Source organism: Antedon mediterranea, chromosome 5 (assembly GCF_964355755.1).
Source record: "Antedon mediterranea chromosome 5, ecAntMedi1.1, whole genome shotgun sequence".
Classification (NCBI taxonomy): Eukaryota; Metazoa; Echinodermata; class Crinoidea; order Comatulida; family Antedonidae; genus Antedon; species Antedon mediterranea.
In genome coordinates, this window is record NC_092674.1 from 27,570,592 (window position 1) to 27,596,591 (window position 26,000).

The window sequence follows — 26,000 nt, forward strand, 5'->3', positions numbered from 1 at the left end:
AGGCACTATATATACATATTATTAAACTAATTGTCAATTTGGAGCAACATAAATATTACTGTTTGTCATGATTAGCATTCATTTTATCAGTTTTTAATAATGATATGCCTCTTTCCTGATATCCAGAATATGGCAATACTACTACAGGATAATGATACGCACGCACAACGTTAACTGTTTTAAAATACGAAATAAAAATATCGGTTTATGTGGCCATACAACAGCTGTATCCACATAAATAATCGTAATAATTATTTTACCGGTTTTGCATTGTATAAAATGAATATTTTTTTGTATGTATTTAGCAAGAGACAATTAGACCTAAATACTGTAAAAGAATATTTTATAACCATGTATAGTGCAAAATACCGTAGGGCGAATTCCAGAGGCTGCTTTGAACAATATTAAACTAGATAGGGGCCTAATTGTCTAGATAAACATATAACCCGAGACTGACATTATTAATTTGTAATAGCTATACGGTAGGTGACCATCAATCAGGTAACTAAATTGCGTAAGATCTGAAATATTTTACAGTAGATCTATGTTTAAACAATCTCTTTTGGGACATCCCCCTTTTCAGGCGACATTTTCCGTAAATTGCCCGAGAGGGCAGTACGTTTTTACACACACGATCAACCCTCTATCCACAGTGGCGTAACGCAGAGGCTTGAGGCCCCTGGCTTAGGAACCAAATTGGCCCTCCAACGCTGGAGACCTCGGGTGTTTTTAGCCTTTTTCGACATATTTTATTTAATGCCTGTTTTTCCTCTGGGCACTGCTCAGGGGTCCCATAAGATCCGAGCCCATGGGTTAGCCATGACTGAGCGCTCACAGCCGTTACGCCACTGTCACCAGAGGCTCTAAGGTGTTCCATTAATAGGTATCATTCAAGTTAATTACACCAATGGTGACGTCGTTGTTGTCAATCATTGACGTCTGAAATCATGGTTTAGTCCTATTAGTAGCATTATTTAAATTAATGTCGGCAATTTCCTTTGAAAATCAAACACGATACATTGTTTATCGGTTTACAATTATTATAAAGTTGATCACATTTCATACATCGGATTTTAGTACCCATCTGAAGCCACCACCTTCTTCCCCAATCAACTCGTTAACTTGTATTGTAAGAGTGTATACTTTACAATAATCATACTTGCGTGTGAAGTCATATACTATGGAAGGCCGTCGCTGCAAAAATTACCAAAAGCGAACAACGTACTTTTATGTGGGTTATGTTCGTTTGGTTCGTGTGTGCACGCATTCCGTTTTGGAGAACCATTTTTGAAAAAACTTGTCATAAAATATCGATAGGCGCATCCATACACGAGCTCTTCGTTTGACCCCGTGCATGTTGGTTATATCTAATGTGTTAGCATGAACTGACTTTATAACCTATATACTCCTTATGAATAGACTATTAATAGTAGATAGGTTATAACTTATAACTGACGAACAGGTGTGATTGTATATATATCGGTTACAAACGTGATAGCGTTATCAGTCGAATGATGTTATTAATTATTATAGGAATTATGCATTGATGTTTTATAATATAATGCATTCAATAATTATTACAGTTACTGTATATATACATGCATTTAATTTTATGGAAATGGTTTTCAAAAGGAGACACGGATAGATTTAGGCCGTATTATTATGTAAACTGTTTGATTGTTTTACGCGTCATAGATCGTAATTTCAAAATCGATAAACGAAATGTTGTATGTTGTGGTCATGTCTTGTCGACGACCTTTCATTTTCGATGAGCAATGAGTAGCGCGTGACAATTATGTTTCTGAGCGTGCGCACAAATGATTTTCACATCGTGAAACGAAATGTCGCTAAATTACTGCGTCCTGGGTTCAAATCGGTTACTTAAATTGATTTTGTTAAGCTCTGTCTACACTATCAAACTAGTTTGACACAAATGTGCGATGTGCCCAAATATGGTAGTGAAATGTCCAAGTGTGGTAGTGATATGACATCATCATGTTCATCTATGGGCATGTCACATTTTTTTGTCACATAAAGTTTGATAGTGTAGACATAGCTATACACAGGTCTTCTAAGTTATTTTCCGCGCAAACAAGAACGACGATTTACGTATTAGGAAATATTAACACGTCAACACATTTACGCAGGTCATCACCATCAACTTTTATTTTGACCTAGTATTAACATTCTAGTGTGATAAACACTTTAAATCGCTGTAAAAGATCCACTCTCTCAATAAACTCTGAGAATCCGTGATGAGCGTATAACTTGCTTAGTGTTAGTGCTAAGTCCTCGGGGATTCACCGGTTTAACACTATCCAATAATAAGTAGACACTACACAAATTAAGTATAGTCGACAAGCCTAATTAAGTTTTACAATAGTGGTGTAGGCAATGTTCGTTAAATCGCTATTAAAATCAATAGTAATAAAACAAAATATGGATTTGTTTGTCTACATATGTACATTATGAACATGACGATATTAAACATTATTACTGATATGATATGAATTTTATGAATCACAATTTGTTTAGGCCTAAAATAATGTTATATTTGATTTTTTTAGTCAAAATCAATACTGTCGTCGAACATGTTTAATCATGCATGTGTATATTATATAGTTTGTTGCATTTCGAGATGTACCGAATGATAACATAGTTGAATGAAGAATTGTATTTTTTCATGCATTTGTTTTTATATATTTATTCTTTATACTGGGGTACCTCTTCAGCCAAGGGCCGTTCTCATAGAGGGCCCAGTATTGGACAAACAAGAAGAAACAAAGTTACAAAAAATACAATGAGAACAAATAAAAAACCCATCAAAAATGCATAATTAGACATTTAATCATATGATGCTTAACTTATATTTTAGACCTGTCTTTCAGTCTTTTTGATATTAGTAATCTTATTATTATTATTATTGTTGATTTGTAAGATTTTTTTTTGACCGGCTTTGCGACCTTGTTCTTTTTAATTGTGATCGTCATAGTAACACATAGACTACTCCTGACTAATTAGAAGAACGCAAAGATACTCAAAGCCCCAAGGTAATGACTTCTGATCATTAGGCGATGTAAAACCTCGGATTAATTACAAATAATATGGCAACTCTGTATGAACCACAAGTGATGAAGATTCTCCATAAAATTAAACTCCATGATACGACGTTTTGATGAATCTTGGTTACCAATCAAGATTGGTTTCCAATAGGTCGCAACGTAAGCACGTAAGCCTTAAGTCTGATTGGTCAATGTGATTGCGTTGTGGCTTACATCCTTGCGTTGCACCCTAGTAAGAACCAAGCTTAAGACGCAGCGCAACGACGAGACGCAACGCACATGAGTTTGACCAATTATAAGCGAAAGATAAGATCGTGATTGGTCAAAACTTGTCCGACGACTTTTTACTATACGCGACTACCCAACAATATGGAAACATACACATCATATTATTTCCGCTACATATGTCTATATTTTTACTTATAATTTTTCTTAAATCATATAGATAATCATAACGTATTATTTTTCAACATCATTTCCGCCATTGTCCGTATAAAACTAAATTTACGTGACCAGAAATTTAAAATGCATTTTTATTATAAATTTCATTTTATGTTTATCCTCAAAACCAGGTGTTTAGCAGTGGTATAATCGTGTAAGCATTCGTTCAATTAAACTGCCATCTAGATATTTCAAGTCATACATAATGAGCCGACTAGTAGAAAATCACTGCATTATCATTAAATCGAAGGCATAGGCCTAAGTGATTGTTGTAAGCAAATAGACCAATTAATTCACTCGCACTTATTGTCCACGCTGATTTCGTGCCCTTCGAAATACAATGATACACCCAATTACGGCCGACGTTCTTTCATTCATATATTCTGTTTTGGATGCAAATCCATAATAAACAAATGCGATGGTTTAAAAAGTGAAGATACATATTAACATTAACATTTAGAAATCGCCTATTTCTATGATAATCTCATATGAATGATCAACGGGTCTTACTGTCATAACACATGGTAAAATATAAATGGAAATGTTTTTTAAACTGATTATTCAAATGATTGCAGTAACGACACAAACTACTATATCGATAAATAGCGAAGAAAATCAGCTAAAATACAAATCAACAAGAATTCTGTCTTCGACATTTTTTTTCAGAATATCGTTGGTCGATATTGTAACCGAACGTAAAATGATTAGACTTGCCCCAAGTCTGTAGTTATTTCGCGGCTTTTTGATGTTTGTCTGAAATCAGTAGTAGTACACGTATGAAACGCCATTAATTACGTCAAAACTTATGGAACCCAGACTAGTTTAGATTGTTCAGCCCTTGTTGATTATACGTTTTGTTACTGAAGAAGTTTTGATGTGAAACTTGGTACACGTTAAAAGACTAAAGATTGTTTAAAGTTAATAACGTTATGAGTTATTTTAATTTATAATAGTCTCCAAAATGGACAGAATAAAATCGATATCGAACAATACAAAAAAATACTTATTTTACGACAAATTTTCCTGAATAGCTTAAAGCGTGGTTCCCTCTAGCGACATAACGAAACGTAAAGGATTTGACCAATTACAAGCGTTGGATTATTCGAACATTGGCTTGTCATTGGTCAATTTGCGTTAACAATTAGATTCACTTTAAAAGTTGTACACAAATAATTATTACCGCTATTAGTTTATACACTATAGTTGAGAAGAACTATATTGAACTTAATTTAAACCGTAACTATTAAATATTTATTCTTTATAATGGAACATTTAACAATGATGGAAAATAAATATTACAATCATATACCCCACAAGTAGACGCGCGTGCAAAAGGGGATGGTACTATACAATGTGAACGGCATGACACATTAAACATTGTTGTAGAATTAAGTTAGATGTTAACAACCACATTTCGAATTTTATTGATATCTGCTTTACACATTAATGGTTAAAGAATTCAATTTCTTAATCTGTTTAGACGACTAAAATTCTGGGCTCCGACAGTTTATAGTCGTATAGGTGGTTGATAACCGTTATCACAACGTGCGTGGACGTGATCTGAGATAGGCTAAGTAGGCATACGTTTTATTCACGAATGCTTGTGAGTTAATAGCTAGTTCTATTCATCATTTATAGAACGCTTTTTAAAAATATTGATAATATAATTATAATATTTCTGATGTACGCGCGCGTACGCTACGTGCCCCTTCGTGGTGAAAAAATTGTCCTATATGTCACTAAGATTATTTATGGTTTTTTGACATATCCACTGAAGCTATCAGAACACCGATTTGTTTCAAGTCATGCGCATACGTTACGCTCTATTAACTTCTGTCTCTGATGCCGCATGATGGAATCGAAAGCTCCTATTGATAAATGTTCTTGCCCCAAGCTTATAATAACATCGAAATTGAGAAATTCATGTCATTGAAAATGAATTAATTACATCCACTTATCAAGAAAGCTGTTTTATGACGAGGTAGGCCTATGTATGTAACCGAGTGAAACCCTCTTTAATTATTTTTGTATTTAAAATAAACCATTGATTCAAAAGAGCCCCACAGGGAGGTCGCAATACCACATAAGGTTTTTAACTTCAACTTCCGACCCCTTCCATCCTCCACTTCCCATCTCTGGTTGCTGCTGTATTAACCAATTAGAAAATTAAGTCATATTTATGCTTCCTATTCACTAGAAACAGATGAAAACACCTCACCTCTTTCTATATGGTGGATACACACGCGGAACAATTAGTTTGTTTATGTATTCGTTGCTACAAAAATATTTTCCTACATTATCTCTACTTCAAATACATAATAGCGACAATATATCAAATATTCTTACGGTTATAATTGTTATCGATAATAATAAAGCTGTTTATCTATCGCCGTATGAACTTACGGATGCTTCAACTTTATAGTTATATATTGAGATTGTATAACGTTGAATCGTGGATGTATAAATACATCCATAGTTGAATGTATTATTACCAAACATATTATTATTATTTTGGTAATAGAGATCGTATGTTTGACACAAATTCATGCGCTTGCATGATATACATGTTCTGCTGGGCAAATTTATTTTAGGGCCTTCCAACCATTTAAAAACAGCACGCACCCAAGATTAGATATACCTGCAAATTTGTTAATGTTATTTCCAACCATGTTTAATCATTTGATACCTTTGACCTCAGAGCTACCCCTCACCCCCCCTCCCTCACCTAGCTTCTTCGACTAACATACTCCAGAATGTGGCATCCTCAAGGCATTCACATCTCAATGTATCTAGAGTTGCCTCTTACGCTTACAACCTTTTATCTATAGAGACATTGATAAATGACATCTCGTCCCTCCTAAATTTGATCGTTTGCAAGCGACATCCCATACCACCGCTAACCGGCCCAAGCAAGCCCTTAGGCATACATAACCATACTGTAGTCCACTATTATAAATATCATTATTGGTAATGTTTTAGACATTAACATAATTATCATTATTCATGTCGGTTTTTAGTATGTCAAATTCATTAAACATTGGCCTACGCGCTTTTATTTCCAAATCGAAAAAAGGCTTACTGCTTTCTCGTTTCATCTCGTGATTAACTTTAAAAACGACACGTTTCTCGGCGTTAACTACCTGATCACATTATGCCATCCATGTAAATTGTCCAATTATTAAAATACCACGACATAAATGTTTAAATGACGTGTCGAATCTTATTTAAAAACTATTTTTATACACATACCGATACAGATTTAAATAAAGCTAATCACAGTCAATGTTTAACAAGAAACGTTTTATGTTTATAGCTTATGTTTTACATAATCACCCGAGATTATAATGCGCGCGCGTATAGGATATACATCTTGCGTGTACATACTGATGATCCTACATTAAGTGTTTTCCGTGATGAGCGTGTATATCGTGATACAGACAATATTTCTACATTAAACCCGATTATGTCTCCACAAAATGCAGTATCATGGCAAATTATATATACAGTGTCACTCTGTATTAAGTTAAGGTTAGATTATGCTTATGGCCTATGATACAGGCGTAACATGTGATACATGCGACACTGTATTACAGAATTTGCATATGATACTGGACAAATAATATTTTCCGAGGAATCTACTAAATATTTATAACCCATAATCTAATCTCAGATTATGTCCATCTAATAATGGGTTATTTAAAACTTAACAATATAATATGAATATATTAACCAATGTTCTTACTTGATTTGTTCCCAAACCTCGGAGCCATAATTACGTAACACCGTAAGCTGCAGAGCGTGGTTCACGAAACCATACTGAAAACAAACATATTACGTAATAATTATAATGAAGTTCTTTCAAAATTGCAGAAAAATAATGAAGTCATAGTGTCAACTGTGACACCACGAGGAAACACAAATGTCGATGCGTGTGTACAAACGCTGATAATGAGTAACACGTGTTAATGCACGCGTGCGTACACACACGCGCTTATAATAGGTAGTACGTTTTTATGCACGCGCGCGTACACACGCGCGCTTATAATGAGTAAGACGTTTCCTTGTACGCGTGAGTATAAAGGCAGATGATCGGTACGTTTATGCGTATTAAACGCTGATAGTAATACGTTTTCTTGTATGCGTGAGTACAAACGCTGATATTGAATAATACGATTTTTTTTACGGGTTCGAATGTGTCATTATCACGATCTCTTCAATAATAATGATATACGTATAATAGTGTATTGATTGCTTAACCTAGATTAATGAATTCCCTGATAATAATAGTAATAACGTAAAAGTACTTAACCAATGAGTTTGACTATTATAATCTTTTTTTTTTCTAATGTAAACATTATAGTAATGAAAAATATAAATATATATATACAAATACAATTTTCTCCGTAACGTTTTAGTCTAAAAATGATCAATTAAGATAATTGACCTTAGTGGAATTAAGGATGAGTGGTTTGATGTGAACGGTTGGGCGTGCGGAGACAGCTATCAATTAATGGAAAATGAAATAAACTCATCATAATTCCAACCTCATTATTATTTAAAAACCAAAGTTCTAATGAACTTGACATATCGAATGTGCGTATAACATACCCCAAGAAATAGACGCCATCTTGTAACATTATCAATATGAATCGTGTATCATCTAAAGCTCTGTCTACACTTCTTGTGACAAAAAAATGTGATTTGCCCATATATGGACATGATGATGTCATATCACTACCATATCTAACTAGTTTGATAGTGTAGACAGAGTTTTAGGCGAATTTCCAATTAGGTAGGTAGGTAGGTAGTTAGGTATAGTAGGAAGGTAAAATATAATTCAAATATGTCTATATGGTTGGTTTCCATTGGTGTACATTATTCAATTATGGTCACTCTACACCTTGACCCCCTCCCCAATTACTGTTTAACCAACGTTGTGAAAACCCTGTGTTCAGCTACAGTAGGTTCCCACTATAATTCAACACACGTAAGCGCAACGCAAGTAGTTTGACCGATCATGACGCGATGGATCATCATCCGAATTGTCGCTTGTGATTGGTTTATTTTATTTCAACAATGGGGTGGTTAATTTATTTGCATTACGAATGTTTGTTCATTCATTTGCGTTACGCATTTACGCAAATGTTAACATGATATTTTTGAAATATAAGAAGTCCTGTACATTGGCCTCTACCAATACGTCATGGTCACGTAGTTTAGTGACTGATCAGTTATGACACTAATATATTCATGTGTTGAAAAAAATCAGCAGATTTAAGTTAATACTCATCATAGTTTATGAATAATTTACTTATTTACTTCGGTTGTCACGTTTGGTTTATCAAGAATGCCAAAGTACCCGATAGACTAGCATGTTATGGGTTCTCATAATCTTTTAAGTAGTGATTCAATTAATCCTTACGCTGGTCAGATCGTCTGTCAGTCCATACTAACAAAATAAGCAAGATTTAGTAATCAGGTGACCAATGCACGTGTAATATTAAATACATTTGTTACAGTTTTGCATTTCAACACAGTTTTAAGGGGACTTTTCGGGACTATCCTGGGCGTCTGAATTATCAATTACTTAAGCAATTCAAGTCACTTCTAAAATCTCACCTTTTCCAATAATTCTTGTTTGTCTTAGCACTTTGAGACATCAGTAAATAGCGCTTTATAAAAGTTTATTAATATTATTATTATTGTATTATTATGAGTTCTACAACATCATTATTGTTACATAATCATTATGTATATTTGCATTATTCATTATTAAGTCATTACTTGCCATTACTTATTCAAGTGATTATTTTAAATTCCCTATTTTTTACCGTTTACATCGGTTGGGCGACTTTGTCATTATCGTAGATTGTATTTGTTAACGTCTTCTACGTAATTTATTTTAGCGGTGGTATCGTTGCTTGATGAAGGTTTACTCATGTTTCTTCTTTACTGTTTTTAGATATATCGATATATTATTATCTTTCCAATTATTGTTGTTATCTCGAATTCATCTTCTCAGTACTCTCCATAGTGTAAACTGATCGTTTAGTATATTATTTATGTATATTCCGCATCGTTGCACGTTTTATATGAATGTTTCAGCTAAAATTTATCTCTGATTTATCACCTTTAAGCACATTTTATGATTTAATGCTTATTTTGCAGTGTTTTGCACTTATATTGTGTGTACTGTATAAGGTAAAAATCAATTACGTATGAGTAATGCATATGTTGTTGTTTAAAATGATAAATAAAAATACGTTAGGCTAATGTAAATGTTTATGATGCCCTATGTTTATCAGGCATCATTATTATGCATATCATCATTGCATCATCGTCATCGTCATCTTCGTCATCATCATCATCATCATTGTCTTCATCATCATTTGATCATCTTCGTCATCATTGCCATTATCATGATCATCATTTCATCATCTTTATCATCATTTTCATCATCTTTATCGTCATCATCTTCCTCATTATCATCATCATCATTTAATCATCATCTTTATCGTCATCATTGTCTTCATCATCATTACCATCACCACCATTTTTCATCTCCACCACCTTTCTCAGCATAGCTACGTGTATCATTATCGTTTTCACAAACACAGTTTAACACTGCAGAGTGAAATCCGCTGAATTTGTTTCTACGCGTGCGTACTGTAGCGTTTTGTGGACATCAACAAGAAGATATATTGCAGCAGTAACTATACGTAACTCTTTAATACAGCGCTCGTTATGCGCAATTTAAATAAATCTATACTGTTTTAAACTACCAAATGATATATTAGTTTGTGGTTTTAGTGTGCAATATGAAATACCCTTAATTACAGAACAGCCTCTGTGACCTATACGTATTATACGTTACCTAATAAATATTGTTATGATCATTGATTTCGTCATTAGGTGCGATACATAGTATGCATATATAGTGGTTTGTGCAGTCGTTTGAAATGACCAGCAGATATATATCAAGAGTATTTTCGTCATTACGATGCCCATAATTTGTGTAATAACTATTTACCATTAATATCACTGTCACTCACATCGCATACGATTACAATGGTCAATTTCATCTTCGTCAAAGCATTATGGCGTTTTTCGTACATCATCTTAGAATATAAACACAGTTCTGTAGTATACATACGTACTCCTGCCCCACCCTTCCTAATCAATTACAGTACCTAATAATACAACAAAATCTACAGGGGAACGCTCTGAAAGAAAATATACATGACATTAGCGATTCTCCAGTCATTGTCATGCGGAATATACCTGACGTATTGATTAATACAGTATGTATTATTATTATTATTATTTTTCCTATATAATACACTGAAATATAGCACCCTTTATTAGGTCACGAAAATCGTATTTATTATTGTTTTAGCAAAAAAAAATCTATTGATAGATTTGAGAAAGAAACTGTAACACCATTAATGATTCTGAAACGGTACCAATAATTGGAGATGGTCCTTAGGGGCACAGACAAATCAAGGAGATAATGGAAGTACTAGTGCATCTGATCCCACCATTGCACACTCTAGTATACATTCGTTGAAAGGTTAACTTTGAATAACTAACACTGATATTCAGTGACGAGAAAATAAAAACAGTTTAGAGCAAAATTGCATTAGCATGATTATTTGATTTGTGTGGGTTGTGGAATTGGAATGTGTTGTATGTAAATAAGAATTATATTGCGTATAGTAGGTGTTATTGCTGTTTAAATTGTGGAATTTATAACTAGTACACGGACGTTTCCGTGGATAACAATATTTTTCATCACTTGATGAATTTCTTACGCTGTTATATAATTCAAATTCAAATTTGTCTTTATTTTTGTATTACATTTATTTTGCTTGTTCTAACGTAATTACGTCAGATGATGTTATAACTACCCATTTGTGTATATACTACCGAACGTTGATGCACGCGTAAATAGATTAATTTTTGTTACGTTTATTTTGCTTGTTCTAACGTAATTACGTCAGATGATGTTATAACTACCCATTTGTGTATATACTACCGAACGTTGATGCACGCGTAAATAGATTAATTTTTGTTACGTTTATTTTGCTTGGTCTAACGTAACTACGTCAGAGATGATCTTTTAACTAACCATTTGTGTGTACTATCGTACAAACGCGTAAATAGATGTGTATCACGGTTTGTACGCGCGCGTTTTAGTTGTTATAGAAAGAAACTACCGCACTACAAGCATTTACCCTGATAAAATCAAACGTAACAACCGTTAGTCTATCACCAGTGCGTTTTCTAAATAAAATTATATTTTAGATATACGATAGCTTACACAAAGTACACGTAATTTCAATTACCGTACGATCAATCACAATGCTGATAAAACAGCAGTAGTAACTTGTGTGTGAGTAGCAACAATAGTCATTTAGATTACATAAAGCAATCGTAATTCATCTCTGTTTTCTTAATTATCAGTTACAATGGAACGTTGTATATATTTCCAGAATAATAAACATATGTTTCGAAGAATCAATTTGAAATACATTATATCTGCGTTATCTCTCTCTCTGAAAGTTTATCAACGTATTTTCCACAAAAATGTAATAGAATAACCCTCATTCGTTCGTATTTATTTATTTGAATGTTTTTGGCAATGTCAGTATACGGTGTTCTTAAGCTTTGTCTACACTATTAAACTAGTTTGACATAAAGAGTGTGATGTGCACAAATATGGTAGTGATATGCCCAAATATGGTAGTGGTGACATCATCATGTCCATATATGAGCACGTCACATTTTGTTTGTCACATAAAGTTTGATAGTGTAGACAGGGCTTTAAAGTGTGTTAGTATTGAATGTTCTCGTTTAACAGAAACGAAAGATGAATAAGCTATCCATCTGAGTTAACGACCATCTTTCTTTTGCATAGCGTTATTTTGGTCTTTCTTTTTTCAATCTGTTCATCAAGCGATCGATCGATTCCTTCACATATGTCATCTAGGCCATCATCTTGTTTATACATTAATCATTCGACCAAATATGTAGTGGAAGAATTTAAGGGGATTGGTTCAAATCGTGGTAAAGCCGAAAGAGTATAAGACTAATCGACATGTGATTTCCCAATTGCTGTTGCGTGCTGAAATACAAACTCAATCCTACTTATTCTTATCCTAATTTTTCTATATTATCATGATAGTTATTAATATAATACGCTAGTTAGTTAGTATTGCACATTAATCTAATAAAAACAACAACATGGAGCATTACGTTCATCTTATGTCGCCCATAATGCATCATTAACTATCGATCTGTATGTCATCAATCCATTTACCCCTGCAACCATTATTTTTACCAAATCCGCCTACAAATAAGTATGGCGAGCCGAAGTGACATTTAATTTAAAAATAGTTCAAATTGAGGATTTTTCATTGATAAATGCTCAAAGATAAAACATACAATTGCAAAAATAATGTTTAGGTAAAGAAATGTTATTTGATATATATTTAAGCCTGGTAATAGGTCCGCTGTATTTTCATTGAGCTTAAAGCTCAGGTACAGGCATAAATTTTAAATATAATATCTGGTTAATTGTACATAAATCAAATATTTGTAACAGAAATCAAGACGAAAAAACATTAATTTCCCTTAATATGGTCAAATACAAAATTGGGCAAAATCCTGCCATAAAAACCAGGAAGACTTTTTTTTCAGTAGTTAGGTAGTTTAATCTAATGTAATAACATGTCTGGTGACTCTCTAGTAGCTGAAAAAAGATGGTGGATATACGGTGGATAATTTTTGCTATAGCATGAAAATCTGAAGTTGAATAGAAATACCAGAAATGTTAAATTCAAGTTATTACCTATATTTAGTCATCTGATAACATTTTTTACCACACCGTTTATTTTTTATAGCTTTTTAAAATGCCTCTCTATTTACAACATTTGTGTACAAAAGAATAGAGATTTTACTGTGTAATTTGAACTATCCCCCCACTGATAACAAACAGCTTATTTTTAACAAGCTCGTGTAACACAAATAAAATCCTAAAAATTATGAAACATAGGGGAAACTATAGATCGATAATTATTGGAATGTATGATCAATAGAACTTTTTTGCCCGCACCTGGCCTTTAATGCAGGGAGCGACTGAATGCGAGGAACTGTTATTACTTTACAAAATGGCGTTTCATAGTTCAATAAACTGTCGATCAGTAAAGCATTCGTTTTGTTCGAGAACCGGTGTTATTTTTAAGCACTCTATGGGTTTGTATTCGCATTCCCGTTTTAGGTTAAGTGACGTTACTGGATAGAATCTCCTGACTGACTTATGGCTGTTTTCATAATAAACATACAAGTAGATGTAATCTGTACTGGCGCAAAATGTTTGTTTCTCAGCACGATCTATACTTCACTGATGATCGACATAACACATACGATCCATTAGGCCTGTTTTCAGGATGGGGTCGTTCAATCAACTTTTAAATTAATTCTGTGCACCAGAGGTTATTATGTTTATTTAAAATGTATAAACATAATTTACGACGATGTTCAAGAAGGCCACAATACCAAATTATAAATATTTCTATTTTCTGACAACCGAGATCTTTAATTTAGGTCAGTTAGAACGGTAGGGTCGTTCAGTCACAAAATTCCATTAAGAAACGTTCTTGTACTCTTTAAAGGGGTGCTCCGGGGTTAAGATATTTATTTATAAATATACATGGGTCGTTGCACATCTAATACGGGGGTACTGTAGTGTACAATTAAAAGGAATTTAGAAAGAAAAGAAAGATTTTTCATTCTATCAAAATTTATTCCTGATTGAAATGTTAATTACTTGGGCAACATTCACACACAAACTAAATTCAAATTATTTTTATTTTGTTTTTAAACCTATGAAATTGTTTGAAACTTGAATTTATTATTAATATAATTATTATTGTAGATTAATGTGATAATAAGTAAGTATTTGGCAAATAATTAATATCATAATATTATTATATTGTATTGTACGTACTCCTTTAACAATTTAAAACGTTTGAATAGCGCCCCCTTTAGCGTGATAACTTAATAGACGTTAATACAAACTTTTAATTGTATTATACTGTGAACCCAGATGTTATACTATAATATATTCGGTTAGGAAACTTTACACATATTGCTTTAATTAATAATATAGACATAGTTGCCTTGGTAACAGCGCGTACTACGTCTTAGCTTGTACATTTTGTTATATATTATTAATGATTGTATATTTTAAAACAACGGTTATTGGATTATGATTGAAAATGTTATGAGTACAAAAACGAGGCAACTGCATTCAGAGTCCACACAATAAAAAAAGCCAATTTCATCAGCATACGATTTATGATTTAAATAACACGTTCTGACGCAAATTGAAAAGCCGTCCGTGTTCGCGACTTGATTGAAAAACGGATTTCTTTAGTCATACCACGTGAGAAGACGCGTATTTGTCACTTGCGTCGAAACATTGATGAAGGCGGTAACGATTTTTATACGCGCGCGACAACGCATCCTTAAAACGCCGTGCCGATAATTTAACGACACCAGATTGCTTTAATGACGCCGCACGAATAGAAGCATATTATAACACTCGCGTCAAAACCTTGATAGATGTGGTAACGATTTTTGTACGCGCGCGTCTTGGCATCATGGTTATGTCGCGCTATTTATTTCGTCTTATAAATAGTAAAAATAATTTTCTGCATGCTAAAAATGTTACCTTTGCGAGTTTTCAAACAGCCACGATTAGAAGCTGTCTGCAGCATTCCAAGCAAGTCAGTTTGGTATGCACTTTGTAATTTTTAAATTGATGACAGATTCGTTGAAGTTCGTTGCTTATTTATTTCAATACAAGTAATGAAATAAGTGCGCGTGAACATTTATGATTAATTACACGCGATATATAAAGTGTTTTCATTTTTTTTTTATTTGATGACCTAAAGAAACATAATGTTGTGTTCTTTTGGTAAAAGGTATTTCCTTTACCATCACGTTGAATCACAGTATAAGATCCATATGGTACTCTGTGCAAGCTGAAATTGTAAACAAATGGAAATTTTTGTGGCAAACTTGAAAAATCGTCAACAATTTGTTATTAAGTATAGTTGACACTTTGGCATGATTTTTTATTTTATTATATATAAACGTACTATACGTTGGGTACGGATTAATGACTACAACGATAGAAATAGAGCTACAGTGTAAGTAAAGTCAATTAAAACGGTTAATTAAATCAATTTGAGTAAACAGTTGCTGACGTCGGCCTCTTTAGAGGTCAAGAATTCAATCAGAGGTAATCTCCTTGTCCATTTTCAAAATGATTGAAAGATGGGTTGGTCCGTCATCAAAATATCGTTTTTCTATCGGTCTAGCTACGGTCATTTCATCACGTAGATGAACGCAACAAAAGTTCAATGCACACATTTTAAGGTATCTGTCAAACATTGTTTGACAACAAATTGTGATGTGCCCAAATATGGTAATGATATGCTTAAATATGGTAGTGATATGACATCCATATATGGGCACATCACTTGTTTTTGTCACTATACCGATTGATAGTGTGGACAGAGGTTTAGATTCGCGTCGCAACTTGGGAAGTATGTTCACATGTAATATATACTAGGCCTTTAACAAAAAGTACAAACTGATAAATAAATCTAACGTTGCCATGAAAGAAATATGCACAAAGATAAAAGCATGGAAGAACGATTTCTCTCTGTTATATAAAAAGTTTTTAATAAAAAGTACAATATTTTATTCCTTCTTAATATCAGCAATTCAAATTAGTTTTTGTTGAATTTATCAAATATGATTTTGGATTTAAGGGGTTGACGGTGAATCTTTAATCGGATCAATAGTGTAAAAGTGAAAAAAGTACAGTAATTAACGGAGAAGTTTCGTATCTTGTCTAGCACATCATCCTCGCCTCGGGTCAACAATTCGTTGCAAGGTAAACGATGTCAGTAAAGACGGAGAGAAGAATACGAAACGGAAAGATGGTTTCTATATTTGAAATCATGCCCTGCAGAGAACATTAGTAAATGAAGTGTATTATGTATTTTACCAACGTGAACGTTGAAGTAGTTCGTATTCGTGTTTCGTTGTTACACTGATTTCCCTGATGTCGGTGATTTTAGCCCGACTCAGCCTCAGGACTACATCATTATCAGATTAGCTTTTGTATAACCTTTTAAAAGATAAACCTACTATTCAATATAATTATATTTTAAAAATGTATGTGGTAATAACAGTCTGTGTTTGACTTACGAATGGGGATTCGAGGTTCGTTCCATGTTAACATAGTGTAGTTCAACTTCTGTTGCTATTCTACTATTCAACAAAGTTAAAACGGTTCTCTCAATTTTTAACCGCCTCGAGAAAACTCAAAGAAACTAAAAATGTTTTCTTTAAAATAATGCATTATGTTAGTGTGTTTTGACAACTTCAGTGTGTTGTTGGGTCATGAGAAACTCTAGTAACTAACTGTGACATTATTGACCATTGACCTCTGGGATTGGCAGGCAAGCTATAGAGTTTATGTCAACGATACGGTGTCTTTCAAAATATGTCCGGCTACCCAATTATTTAAATTTAAATAAAACTCCCTTAACTTTATTAATCTTCCAACCACAAAACTGAGAGCAAATGATAGTTTGTGAATAATCGAAGAAGAGAAACAGTTGCAATACATTATGAACACAAGAAGATGATTGTGGTAACTTCCTGTATCATTGCGCACTTAACCCTGCGTTTGACAGGTTAATTACACAGTAAGTCCCCCGTTAATACATCAGCAAATAGTCATATGCAAACCGAAAGTACTAAATCCAATAAATAAAGAAAAATCCAGAGACTAATATTCTGGTACGAGTCATACAAAATGTTGCAGAATATAAATTGAGACTATAGGATATTGCGCAGGGAAAATAGTTGAGGGCGGTTTCTAACCGCTTCTACTGGCCACCAGCAGTGCGCGCCACTATTCCAGATAACAATCATGATTTGTATATGTGTATTAAATCTGTCATCATTTTGATGATAGTTGCTTGCAGTCATCAACTTTTGACGATGCCATAGCAGTCGTTTGTTTTGAGCTTGGAAACGCAAAACGCGTTTTTCATTTCCAATGCGTTTAGTTCATTCAGCAGTTGTTCGTTTATTTTCTTTAAAAGCAAAATAACTTAGATGGTTAAAACACCGAGGGAGCCGTAAAAGGCAACCGGCGTCACAATCTAGTGACATCGTGCATTTAACTGGTTATGGCACGTAAGTCACAGGGTAATTTAGGTACCAGTGCGTAAGCGCTAAATCATTATGTCACGAACACACGCACAAAATGTTCATCATTATAAATTTTAAATAATCTTTACTCAGAAATATAATAAAACATTTTAAGAACTACGGTTTGAAAGGATGTCGGGCAAAGTGTAAATCGAAAACGTGAACTCCCGATCGATTTCCCGAACACTTCCTCTCTGCGTTCTGACTTGACCCGCTTCTCGGACTCCGTTGTCCACCTCATGAAAACACCGTAAAAACACGTGACATGGTTGAATTAATAACCCCTGATTGTCTGATAATGCAATTATTAAGTAATTATTATCCAGATAAATAGACTGTTAAACAGAGTAAACAAGATAAGGTATTGTGGGGGCTAAGCGTGACAGAATCAACAGAATAACCGTTCTACTGGTTTTAATAATATAAAGGATTGTTTGTTGTGTGTGCATGAACCATACAATTTTAAAACGTGTGTCCTAACGTTTGTAATTAAAGTAAAAATGTCATTTTAGGTTGAGACACGCACACACAGAACGTAAATGGTTGCTTATCTAATAAGTTTCGTTTACCAAAGGATATCATTCAAGATTGTTTTTCTTATCGAGCTCCTATATAGTAACGAGAGTAGATCATCAAATGGGGGAGTTGAACCGACACATGTAATCACATTGAAGCCACTATGACAGCCCGATTATACTTGTAAGAAAGAGTTATATGTGTGGTTCACGTGTTTGGTTCACACAGAAAAGTTGGTGCCTACCACCGAACATTACCAGCCCTCATCGTGACGCTCGCGTCTGAATAATGATAATAACGGTACAGCTTTTGAGCGCGCGCGTCAACTTTATGGTACATTTGTAGTGTCACCAACGATTTATATCTGCTGCTAACGTTAATATCAATATCATAAACTAAAATAACACGGCACTTATAAACAGAAGCGTTCTGTTATATATAATAAAACATCATAAATGATTCGTTTTCTAGATCGTGATAGAACATCGATAATTTAAACATTATGAAGCCTCTTATTTCAACATCAGACAGTTGCTTTGTGCTGTTCGTGAATATAAATCAAACGCAAACATGACATATACCATGTATAATTGTTTGCTTTAAGTAATGATATAAAATTAAGAAATATATATTAATAGAATAATAATAATAGGCCTAATAATTGTCTTAACAATTTACGCAGTAGCTAGTCATGCGAAGAAAGCAATTATTGTTAAATGACATTACTTACCATTGTTATATATATTTCTGTGTACTCTTTACTCAAACTCAGTCAGTGAAGTCTTTACGAATGCTAGAAATATCACTTAACATGGAATGATATCGGCATACCCGTTGGAGATACTTCGTCCGATAAAAACAATTAGCCACGACGTTTATTCCTACGCTTTTTGGCCAAGCAAAACCCGACCGTTGTCAGTGTATGTGTAAGCAACTAGGGAAGATAGGAGAAGCGTGAGGCTTGGGCTCGATACGATCGGCTGGTTTCGGATGAATTTACATTGGCGCTGTTTACACATTTCCAATAACTCGGTTCAGCGGTCACAACGCTGGATTATACAGATTGCAGGGTGCATATTTGTGATAGGAAGATTATAAGCTAAAATTATGAGTTATCCTCCGTAATTATAGGCTTTTCATGTCGGCCATTTGGTTGATGTCATCCATGTATCTATTTGAGAGTGAAGTAGAGTTCCATTGAAGAATCATAGGGAGAAGTCAGGGATGGCTTTTGCCTAGAGTAACTATCATTTAAGAATTTGTTTGTAAATTACTGCATCGCCCTGATACTGAGTTATTGTTATTCGTACTCTGTCTATCCGATTGCTATTCGCACTATTTCACTCTCACACTCTATCATTCTTATTCTATGATCTCAGAGAAACCAATTTGTTTTTCACTACCGGTCCTTGTGGAAATCTAGAAAAGTCTCATATTTCATTATAATATAGTATTTTATAGTATTGTCGTAATGATCTGTAAAATCCTTCTGCATGTTTGTCTTAACTTGTGTACAACGTGGTGAGCTTGAATATGCAGAAATATAGGCCCATTATCAGTTTAGGAGGGAGGAGGAACCTTTGGGATTATAGGAAGGTCAGGTCAAGTTGAAGTTGATCTACAATCGGCTGTCGACGATTTATAGAACATATTCTTTTTAACGAACGACAAACATTTGTCACAGTACGAACATACAATGTACAAAATGAAATGTACAAAAATAAAATGTACAACAATAAAATGTACAAAAATTATATGTTCAAAAATAAAATGTAAGAAAATTAAATGTACAAAAACAAAATTTACAAAAATTAAATGTAAAAAAATTAAATGTACAAAAATATCAAACGTATTATTTCCCACATTCTACTAACAAAATCATTTTGAAATTATTTCTTCCGTGATGAAGTTAAAAATAAGAATTATATTATTTTGGAAGTCTTCTTTTTATTGATAAGTTTAAAAAAATTGTTTTGTTTTCAGAGCAGGTGTTACTGAAGTTGAGCAAAAAAAAAAAGAGAATCTGGCGATATAAGGGTTTGAATCATTCAAGATAAATGTCATTTTGAAATGCAATATTATAATCTCCATATGTATATGCGGTCACACAGGAAATATACATATAATTGCTGTAATAACTGTTGTTTAATGAAAGTAATGAATTCCCATTAAAAATCGGACTGATAAGGACGTCCATTGTTTTTACTCTATAAAAAATGATTAAACAATTACTATAACTCTAATAGCACAAGTTCGTATTTCATATGCTTTTATTCAACCTTCATCACACTAGTTTCTTCTATGTACACAATTGCTTTTAAAAGTCAAATCAATATTAATAATTACTGTATGAATTACTGCTTACTTTTCACCTTGAAGATTTTAAAAATACTTAACATTATGAGCCGCATTTTTGGAAGGTACGGCATATATTAATGTAAGTAATGGCTATATAGTGCAATATTGTTAATGATTTGAACGATCGACTAATAAATTACGGTAAAATGCAATTTCCATGACTAAAAATATCAGATAATGATGTTAATTTCGAAATTTATATTTGAAATAAATTCGTGATACTAAATATTTGACGCGCGCGTTTAAACACTAATACCTGTTAGAATTGTGCGTACGTGCGTCAGCTTTATGTTACGATTGTTTATACGGTGCGCAAGATTCATTTTACGCTTTAGTATGCGTGCGCCAGATTTATGTTATGCGTGAGTATGCGTGCGTTAGCTTGTTACGCTTGATTGACTTCGAATAAGAAATTGCTTGTGAAAATCACTTACGTTGCTTTACGTCATTGTTTTACGTCTCTAGTGAGTTATTATTATTTACTATAGGCCTATAGATGACATAATTTACCTAATATTGCATAATAATCGGTATCAAGAACCCTGTGCCTAACGAAAGAACACTCTCCGGTGGTTCATTAAGCGTGGTTCCCATTAGCGACGCAACACAAGGACGTAACGCAACGCAAGTGAATTGACCAATCACAAGCGATGGCTTATTCGCTTGTGATTGCTAACTGTCTATAACTTCGCTTGTCATTGGTTAACACGCTTGCGTTGCGTTTACGTCCTTGCGTTACGTTCTAGTGGGAACCAAGCTTAACTGTCTATAACTTCGCTTGTCATTGGTTAAAACGCCTGCGTTGCGTTTACGTCCTTGCGTTACGTTCTAGTGGGAACCAAGCTTTAGAGTATACTTGATAAATGACAGTCGGTTCGTCATACATTTTAATGTAATGACAAAATGTTTTCTTTTTGTAAACACCAATGCATAATAAATAATGAAAATGCATGTATTTTTAATATCATTACTCATATCACAAGTCGTGTTATATTGATATAAAGAAAGTGGCGCGAATATTAATATCGAATCAATTTGTTACAGAAGCTATTTTTAAATTTTGATTACATTGTTTTTATTGGTTGTATTTGTATCGATCTGAGTTTTTAGGTATTATTACATGCAACGTTATTAGGTCTTGGAAAATAAAAAAACACCTTTTTTATTGTGTTATTATTTATGTGGTTTACTAATAAGTTAAAACATGTTTTATTAGTGACTTGAAAATGGTAATATAAATGCATAATAATAATAAAAAAAGCATAGTATAGTAAAAAAACAACGATGCAATTCCTCCTACCTATGTTAAGCTCTGTCTATACTATCAAAAAAGTGTCCCCAAATATGGTAGTGATATGCTTAAATTTGGTAGTGAAATGACATCATAATGTCCATATTTGGTCACATCACATTGTTTGTCACATAAGTTTGATAGTGTATACAGAGCTTTATATATATTATGGTACCGTTATACCCACTAGCTTGGTTCCGAAACTAGATGCACGCAAGAACGCACAACAACGAATGAGACAGTTAGAAACCGTCGTTTGTGATTGGTCAAATGTCTTGCGTTAAAGCCACGTTCCTTCCTTATATGGAACCAAACTTAATTAGGGTACCAAAGATAGACATGTTTTTTTTTTAGTTAGGATCGTTAAAAATATTTAAAACTTAAAATTATTCAGCCATTTTTTAACGAAAGAACGGTGTTTTGCTTGCTGTATAATTTTACATGTTTACTATCAATTGTGAAAACATTTTTTCAGGAACCATTGTTGTTCTTTCAGTAATTTGCATTTTAATGTATTATTCACTGTATTTACACGCATGCATCTCACAATACGACGAAGCGGTTACGATATCGATATAGTTTAGCATCATCACGAAACTTAATCAATATAAAACGTGGAATATTAATATACACGGTGTGGTTTTTTTTTCTAACAAACCCAGTCACGCAACAACCAAATGATATTTTTCATCTCGTAGAAAATGATCTTGTAATAAAAATAAACAGGTAGATTAAACTGTTATTAGGAATCAGCACACGGTGTTAATTTTCGCCAAAAGGATCAAGTAATACTGAAATAGAAGTGTATATTATTCGTGTACACATGATAGCTAGCGTGTAGTGGCTGGCAGCGTCCCAATACGATAGCGAGCACCATTAATGCTTTTGATCTACTGCATATAGAATACTAAAAGACAAAGCTTTACGATTTTATGCTGATGGCTATCCGTTTGGCCAGGTGAATAATTATTCATTACCCTTCAAAATTGTAGTGATCTTGAAAAAACCTTTAATCTGCTTCGATATTTCTTAAAAATTAAAAATGAAAAGGCCACCTGAACGGAAGTATATTACTGCCAATCTCGTCTAACTCTCTCTCTTTAGTTGTTTCTCTTTTTGTATTAAAAACTCGTATATACTGTTGATTTTTTTTGTTGAAAAAAACCAAATCAATGTCTCTTTGAGTATTCTTGATTGTATGCCACGTAAGCAACGCACATTGTTGAAAAAGACACGTATTTTGTAAAATATCAAGATTAAAACCAATTAGTGAATCGATTTGGCTAGCGTATAAAAACAACGGGTTAAGCAGAGCAGGTGATTTTGAAGGTTATTTTAATTGTTAATGAAACAGCAAATATCACCTAAAAGAGGCCCTCTATAAATCTAAATAAATGTTAAAGCGACAGACTATCGTAATGTCGTATTGATAGACTTGTTTTCAACTGTGTATTAATGTATTAATATAACACACCATTCACTTTTTATTACGCCTATTAGTATTATATAAATACAAGTATTTTTATATTATGTAGTATTATTATATTAATATTTGCAGTATTTTTTAAAGATATTTTATTATTAGCTTCAGTAGTATTTACGATTTATTGTTTTGTGTATAGTATTCATCAATTACAGTATTATTATGTAAATTATATTAAAAATTCATAGTTCATTTTTGTCCAAAAGGAAATTCATGTTGACATATAATTGCTCAAAATTAGTAATAGAAAAAGGCAAAAATATTTGAAAAATACAACAGAGCTAAAATATTAAGCTCTGTCTACACTATCAAACTAGTTTGACAAAAAAAAGTGTGATGTGTCCAAATATGTTGGTGATGTGCCCAAATATGGTAGTGATATGACATCATCATGTCCATATATGGGCACATCACATACAGTTTGATAGTGCAGACAGAGCTTTACTCTGATAAACAATGAAATTAACTTAGTTGATTAAAAAGCCTGATTAAATGTGAAACAAAAGAATTAAGGAACTAAATCAAAGAAACTAAATCTCTAATGTGTCATAAAATGGTGATGACTATTTAATGGTCTACTCAATACTTAACATTTTTGTAAAGATCAGGAACCTTGTCATCCTTGTTTAACTTTAACGATTAAAATGAATTTGTGATTTCTAAATTGTCATAGCGTGAACATCGCAGTAAGTTATAATATAAACGATTTATTTTGGACCCGAATGATGTTTAATGTTGATGTTTTCGATATACGTTTTCTATATATTAAAACTCGAGTTAACACACTAAGCGGATTCGAACTCTGGTTTACAGGCGCCCTGCTATTATACCACAATGGTGTATCTATAATAAATTAGGCCACCTAATTTTTACTAAAAAACCAGTTATGTATATTTTAAATAATTATCTTTGGTCTATTTCTGCCTGTCTTTGAGGCGCAAATACTAATTTTCTCATTTTAATTTCTCAAAATACTAAACATTTCCTAATATCAGGATAACGCAATTCTACTTTTCACAAACAGAGAAAAGAAACACATAAATCATGACCCGTTGAGGACTTGCGACTTGGAATAACACTTTGAGAGATTACACTAATGAGTCTCATGTCGTTGACTGTAGAAAATACACAGATATCGTAAAAAAGACCGATACAAATCTCCGTATAGTAATTCCAGAATCGATCTTGTTTTCTCAGCTTGTGGCCTGTAAGACTTAAGCATTTCTGCAGTGCCATTATCGTTTAGCACGGTCATTAGGCGGACCGGTTATTTCGGCGGCAAGCGAGTGGATTGAAATCAGTGCTAGGCAAAATTAGACATACGCTTCATCCTACGTCAGGCAAGGATTACACCAAATATCGGGATTAAAATACCAACAGGCTATGCGCCTTTGCTTATTTTAATAATACATACACTTTTCTATTTCTTATATTTGAAACGCACCTTAGTACGCTGCCTTAAAACATTCAGCTAACAAGTATAAATAGTCAGCCTACCGCATGCCATATGGCCGCCAGTTTGACAAAAAATGTGATTTGCCCAAATATGGTAGTGATATACCCAAATATAGTAGTGATATGACATCATCATATCCATATATGGGCACGTCACATGTCTTTTTGTCACATAAAATCTGATAGTGTACACAGAGCTTTAACACTACTACAGTACATTGATGCGGGCGTGTACAAGCTGATGAAAATTGTACTCATTTCGTACGCTCGCGTTCAAAATACGTTATTCATCGTGCCACCGATGTAATAAAATGAACTGAAAATGATGACGTCGGAGGTTATGAAATGTGTTATAAATAACACAACTGTATGTCAATTGTATATTTTAATTTGTTGAACACTTGAGTATCATGTTTTACCCATTTTATCGTCAAATTAGTATATAATTATCACTGTAATATCCTGTATCAATGATATGATATTGTAAGTGAAAAAGGGGCTTTTTCATATCATATATCATCATCATGTCATTAATTCTATGTATTACCGTACTGTATCTCATATTTGGCCCAGATTATCATTATGCCCTGTTCTTGCAGATGCAAAACATTATTCGACAAACTCATTTTTTTTTTCTTCACAAAACTATTTAAGACAGGACCACAATGCAAAAAAGGTTTTTCTTTGACCTGATTGTGTAATCCTGTATAATTAAATTTATTTTTCCTCACCGTATTATACAATATTGTTGTTAAAAATAAAATCACAGTAATGGTAGGCATAAACGTCTTATGTTTATTAAACACTGCAGGTTTGTGTTATGTTACGCATTTGAAAGCTGAAAGAGAAAATACAAGTTTAGAAATATTTTGTATAGTCAATTCGTAAGAAAGTATTTTCGATTTTTTTTTTCAAACTGTGTTATTATTGACTAAAATAGCAGCTATGCTAAACCAGTCAAATGTATACAGCTTTTAAGCTCTGTCCACACTATCAAACTAGTTTGATAAAAAAGTGCCCAAATATGATACTAGTGATATGCCCAAATACGGCAGTGATATGACATCATCATGTCCATATATGGGCACATCACATA

At 33.3% G+C, this 26,000-nt stretch overlaps 2 protein-coding genes across 2 annotated transcripts in view; one reads left to right on the top strand and one right to left on the bottom strand.

Annotated features, from left to right (window-relative positions):
* LOC140050192 (guanylate cyclase soluble subunit beta-1-like) overlaps window positions 1-19,236 on the bottom strand; it is a 47,152-nt gene extending 27,916 nt beyond the window's left edge. Inside the window, exons 1-2 of the mRNA XM_072095277.1 lie at window positions 19,048-19,236; window positions 7,246-7,319 (exon numbers count right to left, since the gene is read on the bottom strand). Of these exons, the coding sequence (XP_071951378.1) occupies window positions 7,246-7,319; window positions 19,048-19,050 (77 nt within the window). The 5' untranslated portion in view covers window positions 19,051-19,236. The remainder of the gene's footprint in view (window positions 1-7,245; window positions 7,320-19,047) is intronic.
* The window catches only part of LOC140050200 (L-aminoadipate-semialdehyde dehydrogenase-phosphopantetheinyl transferase-like), an 83,672-nt gene that overhangs the window by 43,124 nt on the left and 14,548 nt on the right, over window positions 1-26,000 (top strand). The gene's annotated exons all lie outside the window — the stretch shown is intronic.